Source organism: Tarenaya hassleriana, unplaced genomic scaffold (genome assembly GCF_000463585.1).
Source record: "Tarenaya hassleriana unplaced genomic scaffold, ASM46358v1 Cleome2, whole genome shotgun sequence".
NCBI classification, from domain to species: domain Eukaryota; kingdom Viridiplantae; phylum Streptophyta; class Magnoliopsida; order Brassicales; family Cleomaceae; genus Tarenaya; species Tarenaya hassleriana.
Genome location: NW_010965372.1, coordinates 3,025,190 through 3,036,119, shown reverse-complemented (window position 1 = coordinate 3,036,119; position 10,930 = coordinate 3,025,190). Strand labels below are relative to the sequence as shown.

Below are 10,930 nucleotides of genomic sequence, written 5' to 3'. Positions count from 1 at the left end.
GAAAGTGACTACGAGCCTACTCAGGACCATATCTTATAATAATTATAATCTGCCATATTATCTTTTTTTTTTCCTTGATATTTGGTGTGTACTCTACTTGAAAGTGTATTTAATGCTAAATATTTCCAAGTGCGTTGATGAAGGATATTCTCAAAGGGAATGTTTGTTGGTCCTTTGAGATAAGATGCTGAAACTGTAACTCTGAAGCTCTTAGACACACTATAATTTATATATATATATATATATATATATATATATATAAATCCTAGTGTTTTGTAGTATTTCTCAACCAACCAATCAGAAACATCTTCCGAGGTTGTTGGAGTAACCAAACCAAAGGTTTGGAACTCCAACTGGTTAACAGAGGAACTGTTCTGGAAACCCATAGATTCAGGTGCCTGTTTTTATCTATCTCAGTCAGTCATCATCGTCGTCGTCCACAACCATTTTCAGTTTTCTTCTGCTGAGCGGACTTTGCGTTAGGGACACATTAGGCGCTATGTCACCATCATAATCTGCAAACTCATCATCATCATCATCACCACCACCACCATCACCATCACCATCCACCCGATGATTTAGATCTTCTGGAGATGAAGAACTGGGAGCATCCTTTTGATTTCCTTTGTTTTCCCATGGATCGTGGTTGATTTCTTCTTCGGTGTCTCTGGCACGTTCCCTGGTTAAAGAGAAGGACCGAACGCATATCAGACTTAGATATGAATACTGATTCTAAGTGAGTGCTAAGTGGTACTGTCGTGTTTTGTTTATCTTTGTCCAAAACTCGCAAAGACGAAACGGATGGAACATCTTACATTTCCGTGCCATCTTCCCGTGAAATCTCATCCGATCCTGCAAGCTTCCCACTCTTCTGACTTCTTCTGTTCATCCTACAGAAGACAACTCAAGCATTCATTCCCTTTGATCAAGTAAACTGATCAATCTTGTGAGCTTTTCATTTATCTTTTGTGATAGCCGAGGAACCGAAATTACAGAATTATTTGCACAAAGAAAAAGGATTTTTTAAGTTACCTGTTCCTGAGTGCTTGTAATGTTTCATTGTCAGATCCATCTGTCCTCTCCGAAGAATTGTCATCGTGGTCTTCATCCCTCAGCACCATGTCACCTTTAGCCTTCTTCTGGCGAGGAAGACGTAGGCCGAGTTGCTTCAGTTTACGTGAAATTTGGGCAGTGGTAGATGTATTTTCAGAACCCAAAGCATTGGCAATAAGATAGCAGCATCGTCTTTGGTCCTTGAACCTGCACATAGTCAATCAGTAAAAGCATGGAGTTTGATCAAACCGATGCATATAAGGAGTCCATACAGAAGAAACGGCTATTGTAACACTCACTTTTCGTACAGTTCCTTGATCAGGGTCTCTTGTTCTTTGCTAAAAGAACTCACCCTTTTTCTGGTGTTCCTGTTAGAAGGCAGCAAAATAGTTGTTACCGCTGACCCAAAAAAACAATCTTGAAAAGTGTAGTTCAGTAAACCTCTGATGGGTACTTACGAAGGTTGATCAAATGATGTTGCCTCCACCTGGTTTGAATCGTCGTTTCCATTTTTTGCTTGAGTTTCTTCGAGAGAGCTTTTACTATGTCGTATCCTTTTCCTTGCTAACAGTCCTAACTGCTTAAGCTTGTTTGTTATTTGGGCAGCAGAGACTCTACCATCAGGATCCAGGGATTGGGCAATAAGCTGGCTGCAATTCTTAGCATCTTTGAACCTGAAACAAATTTATTGAAGTGGACAGACAAAAAACGTTAAAACCAACTAAAATTAGACTATGAATACAAATCATGCAGCTTAATATCATTGAACATGCTCAGGTTTCTAAATAAGAATTAGGGTATACTGTAAAGAATGCTTTATGATCAAGGACAAGTCTTCAGAAACAAACAAATCATACTTGTCATATAACTCTTTAATTTTTGTCTCCGTTTCATCATCAAGGACAAGTCTTCTCTTTCTTTGAGATGGTCCTGCAGATTCATTCTCCACATCCTCCTCACTGCAGCATATGAAAACACCAAGCATTAATATACAGGAAAAGGCTATCTTCAGCAATGATGATCCACAGAGATGAGTTTGCACACTGAATGTCGTGCGCTAGATTTTATCCCTCGTCAATTCAATTTCTAAACTACCTTTTCATGAAATGATCAGAGAAAACTATCTCCTGGGTTGGACTTACTTTTGGAATCCCAGATCATGATAAATAGCAACATCAGCTTCATCATCACCTAACGCATCTGCTATGCTTCGATGAGCCCAGCCTTGCGGCGAACTGTTTTCAGCATTTCCTGAGACATTTTCTTGATTTCCTTTTTGTTTTCTCATATGACCAAGTTCATGCAATAAATATTCGGCATTGATGTAATGGCATTCTTTGCGAGTCTTCCAGAAGAGGATTTCCACAAAGAGAAGAGGCTGCGTCTTCATTTTTTTCAACATTTTCCTTACCAAATCTGTCAAGAAGGTAACAATATCTTCGTAGTCTTTGCAGGGACAAGCTCTCTGCTCGTCCAGGATCTTATAGAATATTATTAGCAGTGAAAGCTGCAAATTTAATCACGATAAAACAGATTAGAGATGAACAGCATATCAATGTGAAGCATTTGGATGTTTATGGAAATTTAGGGTATTGACCTGATACAACATAGGGGAGAGCTCCAGATCTTCTGTTATCCTCCGCAACATGCTTACGATGTGATGGTTTGTCTGTTTGGAGTTGTTCTTGTAGAACTTAAGCAACCAGCATAGGTTTTGAATGATGCTGCTGCTTGCGAATGCAGAAATAAATGTGGAAACCTTAAAATCAACTTCATCTTTTGCAGTTGGCTCTTCGTCATCAGAAGAATCATCGGTACCACAAGTAAGATCATCAACCACGTGATTTGATGATGGTTTATCACTGTTTTCAATCTCTAAGGTGGACACATTTATTGGTCCATCTTTCGTTGAAACGGCCAAAACAGCCATCTGGTCACCATTTTCCATGCTAGCCTCATTTGAACTACCTGGATGATTTTCTTCATGCACGGTATCTTTCTTATCGCCCATTGTCCTTTTCTTTCTTGCTTTCCTCGATTTTTTGGAAACCTTGAGGCATGAAACAGACATTTGGTTGGACACCACTACATAGACAACTCTCAACACAGTATTTTATACTGTGTAAATGGATGAGGATGATCTGGAACCATCAAAACAGAGTTTTATAAACTAAGCAAATACATACCCTCAGTGTGCCACCCCCTTGAAGGTTTTCCATGAGGCCTACTATTACATGGATGCTTTCAACCAGATCCGCAAGATCACTGGCAAGAAAGTACCCAAAAGCAAGTTAATTTTGCAAGTCAGGTAAAATTTCTTATGCACCACAATGCAAAAAAGAGGTACAAATAAAAGAGAGCTTCTCAGGAAAATACTCAATATTCCTAAAAAATAGAATGCCAGCTTCAAACCATGATGGATGGGGGTTCCAATAACTCACCAAATATAAATGACACCACAAGAATTTACTAGTTGTTTATTACAAGAATTTGCTTGACCTCAAGATTTTGAAAAAAGGAAGATGCAGAAGTAGAGACCAACCTTTTAGGTTGCTTGTGTTTGTCAAAAGTTTTTACCAGATTCAAGATGAACTGGCACATCCCTTGATCCGTTTGATCATAAAACAACTTGTAAAGCAAAATGCGAACAGTGAAAGCCTCTCTGGAATCATCTGGAAGCAATTTAGTCACCAGATCTAACATGCAAAGCTGCATTTAAACAAACAAGTGATAAGCACAAGCTGTGAATATCAATTTGAGGATGTTAATCAAAGATAAATAGGCCCCAGAATAACAATGTCAGTGAAGTAATCAGCATGAAAATAAAATATGCACACCATGGTTCTGACGAGAGAGCCTGCAGCAGATAGAAACTTGAAATCATTTGTTTCCTTGAGACCCTCGAATGCATAGCGCCATTTTGAAATGACAAGAGAAAACATTTGTTCATTGATTGTTGCTGCAATTGGTCCACAAATGTCACTCTTGGAAAAGTTTCCTTCAGCATTCTCATTTGCCGAAAGTTCAGAAGTTTCTTTCTTTCCTGTAGCTGGCTGTCAAAGAATGACACCCGGGAAATAGTTATATCGTAAACATTCAGCATTATGATAAACGCGATCTCCAATCATGGCAAAAACAATGAAAGAACAATTGTGTAGCATTGTACTAGAAAAATGAAATGGAGAAAAATGAGTTTAGTTAGGTTACTCACTTTAGAAGCCAAAGACTTGCAACACTGGAAAGAGGTAATGAACTGAGCAACCTGGAAGAACACGACAATGTCGCTACTTTGTATTGAGTGATGCTCCTTCTCAATATCGTCGAGTATCGACTGCATCAGAACTAAGCAAATGTATGTATTGGCATCAGCATTAGCACAGTTAGACCAAGTTATAAGCAAAAGTCATGGTTCTTTTTATGACATACCATTATATCCTCCTGTCATAAACTGATTGATGAAATCATGCAGCAACTTCAAAATACTGTCCTTTGCCAAAGATATTCGCCCATGTTCCCAAACGATCTTTTCTGCTGCTCCACGACCTAGGGTAGGCTTTAGGACAGTACTGTCCGTAGTTGAAGGAATTCCCTTTAATACAGCTTTAGAACCATCCTATGAAAAAAAAATCTCATCCAAATTAAGAACTTCTTTATATGGCAGACTTGAAAGTACCAACAGCAAGAAACAATACCACAGCAACACGGGTGAATGTCCCGCTAAATTGTGAATGCCGACTCATATTGTGGAGTCTCCTAAGCTTGCTTTTAACCTGTTCCTCTTCCATTAAGGTCTTTAAACTGTCAGCAGAGGTTTTTTTTGCTTCACCTTCCTGCCAAAACAATTTTGATCGTAATATCAAACTGGTTCAACACGGGGATTATACTGATAGAGTTGGGATATCAACCTTTTCAGGGGCCTCAGTTATGAGCTCCGGGTCTTGACCAATAAAAATATAGTGAAAAATTTCTAACAGAAGTAGGTTATCATGTCTTAGTAAGCTGCTAGAACCATCAATAGTCTGAGTAATCACTATAAATACATCCATCACGTTTTCACTGAACAGAAGTTCAAGAAACCGATCTCTCAGCGACAAAAGGTGACAAGCAGATTCTCCGGCCTTTTGAAGCGAGGAAATATCGTGGATAGCCAGTAAATTCCGGAATAAGGTGAGAACGAGCTGTACCAATTTCCAATCTTCCTCCGTGAGCGAATTCCTGGAATGTATGGGATGAGTTTGAGATGACATTCGCATTAAAAAAACAGAGAACACAGAGACAAAGATAGAGAATTTCAACTGTATATAAGATGGTACTCCGTTATTAAACTTACAATTCTAAGTTCTCGAGGGGGTTTTCAAGCAAAGTCACAATCACTGCTACAATTTTACTGTAAGTAATTGCAGACTTTAAGCCCCATAGAAACTCTATCTGCCGAGGAATGTCACTTGATGAAGGCTCTATAGGCATCGTAAGAAACACTAATACCTTAACTGAGCAAAAAGAATACAAAAATCATCAGAAACTTTACAGCAACAACAGGAAAGCCATAGCGAAAATTAAAAAAAAAAAAAAAAGTATACCTGCGTTTAGAACTAAGTTACGATCGTCTGGGTACTGCTCGATGATAGGTATCAAATGCTCTGAAACTGTATTCCACGCACAGACCTGCTTGAAAACCTCCCTCGTTTGCGGATCGTCGCGTCTCAAAAATCTCAGCAAATCCTTCAGATTATCTGCCATAGATACGGCAAATTAACTCATAAAATTTATCGAATTCTATAAGATGCAAAGAGAAGAATAAGACCCGTTACCGAGACAGTAGTCGCTCTTCAAGTACCCAATTCTTTTTCCACTTCCATCAATCTCGAAGAAACCGAGATCAGCGCAGATGACCGATAACCCCTCCATTTCCATCTTCTTCAGTTCTTCTGAGAATTAGGGCTTTAGAACAAACAAAAAGCGAAATTGAACTCTCTAACCCAGAGATCGCATCTGACCCAAGACTCCGACGATGCAGAGTAAACAACGAAGATCGCATCCGACAACTCTTGGTGATTTAGGGCTCTTGGGGCGCGAAATGCTCCTCGAATTTTCCCGCCATCTCTCGCTCTCAAATGGAAGGTTCTTATCTGGGCCTCAAACAGAAGCCCAATCGGATGATTCAGTACTGAGTATGTAGAAACCATGGCCCTATAATTGGGCTTATGATTGATTTGGAAGCTTAACGCGCTATTATTCCCATTTTGATTCAAAGAAAACAATAACCATTTTTAAAAAAAAAATTATAAATTTTTATATTAAATTTAATTCTATTTTAGTTTGAATTTTAGTTTTATTAGTAAGAAGAACTCATTTTAAAATTTTGGAAAGTGAAATGTGAAATTTGTTTGATGGAGGATAATTTTTTATTCTTTAAGATTATAAAACTAAATTCATAAGACGCACCTAATGATTTGTGGCAATCATTCTTTTGTACAAGTAAACTCTATACTCCTTCCTTTTACCAAACGCACCAAATCAGAGTTATCAAACCACAATACAAATATATATATATACACACATAGATATAGCGACGGTTGGCTTCCGTCGAGTAGTTAAATATTAAATATGGCTTTCACCAAAAAAAAAAGAAAGAAAAGAGAGGATTCAAGATGAACCGTGGAGCAAGTTTGCAAGTGCCTTGTCAGTGTCGTTTTCGAACATGAAGAGAGCTTCCGCAACTGAACTTGTCAGAAACCCCATCTCCCTCAGTAGCGTGAAGCCCTTCACGAATTCCTCCACCTGTTGCGAGTTGTCGAAAATCACAAAATTATTTGGATTCAAAATCTCAAACACTTTTTCATGTACGATGGTCATTTCGAGTTTTGGGTCCGTTAATATACTCAAGTTTGATCATTTCGGGTTTAAAAAAACTATAACTATTTAGTTTTGATATTGAATTCGCTTCAAATTTAAGTTCGATTTTAATTAATAAAAATACCCATTTTTTATATTTTATTCAGCCTTTTATTAATAAAAGTATTTATTTTTCAAAGAAATTTTCATTCTTTCAATTATTTTATCGGATTCGAATTCAATTTTTTTTTGCTTTTAGAGAAGTTATAATAATTCGTTTTTTATATTGGATTTAATTCGATTCAATTATTCGGTTATGAACCAAATTGGCTATATATTTATTTGATTTGGAGGTTCTTACATTTTGGTTCATGAAAGTTGCATAACGTTAATGGAAGATTACGCACCTTGGTTGGATTATCTCCATAGTTTGCGACCGCTATGCTGACAGCTTCTCTGTTTAGCCCAGATGCTATGTATCTCATCATCACGGGGTCTGGACGCTGCTGCATTGTACCCCAAAAAAAAAAAAAAAAATTGGAATTTCATAATCATAAACAGTAATACCATATTATGATATTTACAAATGATTCTTACTTCTTGTTCTTTATTTGGTCAGTCTCCCTGTTTCCTGAACTATCACTTCTTCTACCTCGTATGAACAAATCTGCAAAGCAGACTGAAGTCTGGCCTACGGTTTATTCGGCCTACGGTTCATTCGGATTCGATTATTTCGGGTTTCAAAAATTTATAACCAAACAGTTATTTGATTCTAATCGGTTCGGATCGGATATAAATCGGTCGGGTTCGGTTCTAGTTTTAAACAACTGAACCGTTTGCACCCCTAGAACTAACCTTCACACGAAACTTCAACATTTTATAAACAGACCAGGGAATATGCAATGCAACAACTAGCATAGAATATTAGTGCATGAAAAAGAGAATGCAGTCCCGAGAAAATCTCGAAAATTATGAGGTGAGGGGCCATACCGACGAAGATATAGAATCTGGGGCTTTCGTGGGCAGAGTTTCGGTCCCAAATTTGCTCCAGTCTTGGCTTTCTTTATCGGCCTCGGCCAGAACTTTCCTCTCTAGGCCGAAATCATACTGAAAAATGCTCCAAGGAGCATCTCCCAATCGAGGCAACATTTGAGGCTGCGAAAAATGACAAGAACACCTCAACACTGCCGCCGTCCACAACAATGCCTTAACGAATTCAATTCAATCTTGAAAACTAAAACCTTTTCTCGAATTTGATCTGTGACAGAGCAGCCATTGAACATGACTGTTCCATACCTAACCCTAAAAAATGCTACAGCATTCAAACTGTAAATCTCACCGGTGGTGTAATCCGATACTCTGGTTTTATGGTAACCTTAATCCCCAATCCAGCTGCCAAAAAACATCGAGCTACGCATCAGATACACGTCGTTCAATTCGCTTCAAAGTTCAACAGAAAACACAACGATCAAAAGCCTTCAACTAAACCCTAAATCGAGATCAATCCCACAGATCGCTCGAGAAACAGAAACCGATCACCATATCCCGATCGAGAAAACGGGGAGAAAATCGAGATGAGGTTTAGGCTTACAAGAGGAAGATGATGATGGTGAGGAGGAAGGGGGATGGTGATACGGAGAGTTTCGCGCCGGCGGAGGGAACAAGGAACCGGCGTGACCTTGTTGGCCAATCTTCGGGTATCCGGCGGGGCCATGCATCGAGGAAGGCGACGAGGCTGCGGGGCCGTACATCGGATGACCAAAGGATCCGTACGGTGGATCGGATTTGTTCCTGAAATCGTAATCCATTGTAAGCGATCGAACAAAGGAGAGGACGAATCTGCAGAGAATCGGAGAGAGAGAGACTGAAAGAGAAGAAGACTTGGAAAGAAGGGGGATTCATGAGACAGACGCGTGGGACATTAGTCGTGCTTGGCTTCTTGGATAATGGTATTCTTTCCAAGGTTAGGCTTGTCCTTTTGAGTAGAAAAAGATATCTCAAACCTACAGTTAAAAAAAAAAACAAGGCTTTGTCCAAAGCCTAGAGTTGAAATCACGGCTCAGTTGTTGAAATTTGTGGAAAGTACCAAAGATTCTCAAAATTTTCTTAGCAACCAAACAGAGCAGTTAGGCATATCTACAATCTTCGACCTTGTTGCCGGCCACCACCATTTTCTCCTGCACTTCGCAGTCGTCGTCTCTCTCGCCTTCATACGAAGAAAAGGGCCAAAACCCACAAATGTTCCGACGAATATAAACAAAACTTACCAGAAATGGTTGATTGATCCATGTATTTGTGTTTGATCGTAGATTTTGGACTTGAAGGAACTGAAGGATTTACAGAAGGATCCTCCTACTTCGTGCAGTGCTGGTACCGCCGGTTTTTTTATGTTTTGATCGAAACTGTAATTTCCCTTTGTCGGCTGTGTATCGTTTCTGTATTGATCTCTCGAATTCTTGAAATTTTTTGTACCATATGGGTGTGTTTCATTAGTGAATGGATCGGTAGGAATCTGGTTTCGATCTCGTCCTCTGTGGATTTGTTGGACCACTTTCTGTGGTTTTCATTTTCTAGACAGAACATAGATGATCCGTCATCTGTCTTTGCTCTGTTTTCCTTGTCGTCCCCTCCCACAATGACTCTTGTATTGGATCTGGTTTGGTCTGCAAGATGCTGCGCAGGACCTGCAGCCGAAGACATGTTTCATCGGCAGGCGACGATTATGGGTCCAACGGAGGTGTAATTTCAGTGGCTGTATTCTTGATCCCTTGTTCATTGTCATTCCATTTGCTAAAAACCTTGCCTTTCAAGCTCCTCCGACATCTTCAATGGATCCCTTTTCTTTTTTCGGGTTATTGTTCTCTCTCTCTCTCTGTATATGATTTATTGATCCGTTATTAACTCAAAATTCAAATATGTCACCTTTATGGGCCTAAATGGGCCGAAATCTCAGAACATTCGATTTCGAATTTGTAGTACATTTTGTTTTGTTATATATATACATATGTGTGTGTGTATATAAAAGTAAGATGAATTGCAAAATTTTGGGATATTTTAAATTGACTATTAAGTGATTAAAAAAAATATATAAAGGTCATACTGATTGTGGAGGAATTGGGCTCTAGATGGGCCCATGATCCATCAATCGTCGATAAGATGCGCAACCTATTCTCTTTCTTTTTTTTTTCAAAAATAGATAAATTTATATAATCCACATGATTTTTCCATCACAGTCGCATATTTATCTATCATTTTTTTGGGTAAAAAATTATATTTACAGATATTAATTCCATCGAATCAGTAATACAAAAAATGACCCAAATATGGCAAAAACATGTTCTCTTTTACCATTTCTCTTCCGATAAAGGTCATACTGATTGTGGAGGAATTGGGCTCTAGATGGGCCCATGATCCATCAATCGTCGATAAGATGCGCAACCTATTCTCTTTCTTTTTTTTTTCAAAAATAGATAAATTTATATAATCCACATGATTTTTCCATCACAGTCGCATATTTATCTATCATTTTTTTGGGTAAAAAATTATATTTACAGATATTAATTCCATCGAATCAGTAATACAAAAAATGACCCAAATATGGCAAAAACATGTTCTCTTTTACCATTTCCCTTCCGATTATATTTTAAAAATATACGTAATAAATATATAAAAAAACAGACAGACAAACATGTTAGATGTAAAAAAAAATCATAACTTGGGGATATCGACGAATATTTTAGGTTTTATTCTACTATTTTCAGGCTTTGATATTTGTATATGTCATAAAAATATTGTCCATCATTCATTTCAGTTTAGATTACATTATTGGTACAGAGGTTTTTATTTAAAAAACATTAAAATTTAAAAACAAATATTTTAATTTCTGTTGAATTCTATTCAATATATAGTCATATCTCATTCACTTTTGATTTATTTAAAGTCGGTCTTATAAAACTTGAAACAAAATGCAGACATTACCATAAAAAAAAATTAACGGCTTCGTATTTGATTCTTCGTCAAATTCGTCGGCTGCATTAATTAC

General features: G+C 38.0%; 2 protein-coding genes across 3 annotated transcripts; both read right to left on the bottom strand.

Moving 5' to 3' along the window:
- Positions 1 to 266: 266 nt before the first annotated feature.
- LOC104811936 lies at positions 267 to 6,141 on the bottom strand. Its single transcript, XM_010538823.1, has 18 exons — positions 5,865 to 6,141; positions 5,634 to 5,786; positions 5,384 to 5,543; positions 4,959 to 5,268; positions 4,746 to 4,883; positions 4,480 to 4,666; positions 4,265 to 4,395; positions 3,891 to 4,106; positions 3,596 to 3,762; positions 3,240 to 3,318; positions 2,651 to 3,103; positions 2,196 to 2,560; positions 1,911 to 2,012; positions 1,512 to 1,727; positions 1,353 to 1,421; positions 1,033 to 1,260; positions 816 to 890; positions 267 to 679 (listed from the first exon to the last, which is right to left on the bottom strand). Exons 1-18 carry the CDS (start codon positions 5,965 to 5,967, stop codon positions 418 to 420), a joined length of 3,414 nt encoding a protein of 1,137 aa, XP_010537125.1. The 5' UTR covers positions 5,968 to 6,141; the 3' UTR covers positions 267 to 417.
- A 418-nt stretch (positions 6,142 to 6,559) lies between these two features.
- Positions 6,560 to 9,728, bottom strand: LOC104811935. Of its 2 annotated transcripts, XM_010538822.2 has the most exons (6): positions 8,800 to 9,728; positions 8,480 to 8,679; positions 8,228 to 8,280; positions 7,879 to 8,043; positions 7,296 to 7,394; positions 6,560 to 6,834 (listed from the first exon to the last, which is right to left on the bottom strand). In XM_010538822.2, the coding sequence occupies exons 1-6, from the start codon at positions 8,808 to 8,810 to the stop codon at positions 6,700 to 6,702; spliced, it is 663 nt and encodes a 220-aa protein (XP_010537124.1). In that variant the 5' UTR covers positions 8,811 to 9,728; the 3' UTR covers positions 6,560 to 6,699. The 2 variants fall into 2 exon arrangements, with proteins under 2 accessions (XP_010537124.1, XP_010537122.1); XM_010538820.1 differs by lacking the exon at positions 8,800 to 9,728 and having other exon boundaries at positions 8,480 to 8,763.
- Positions 9,729 to 10,930: the final 1,202 nt, after the last annotated feature.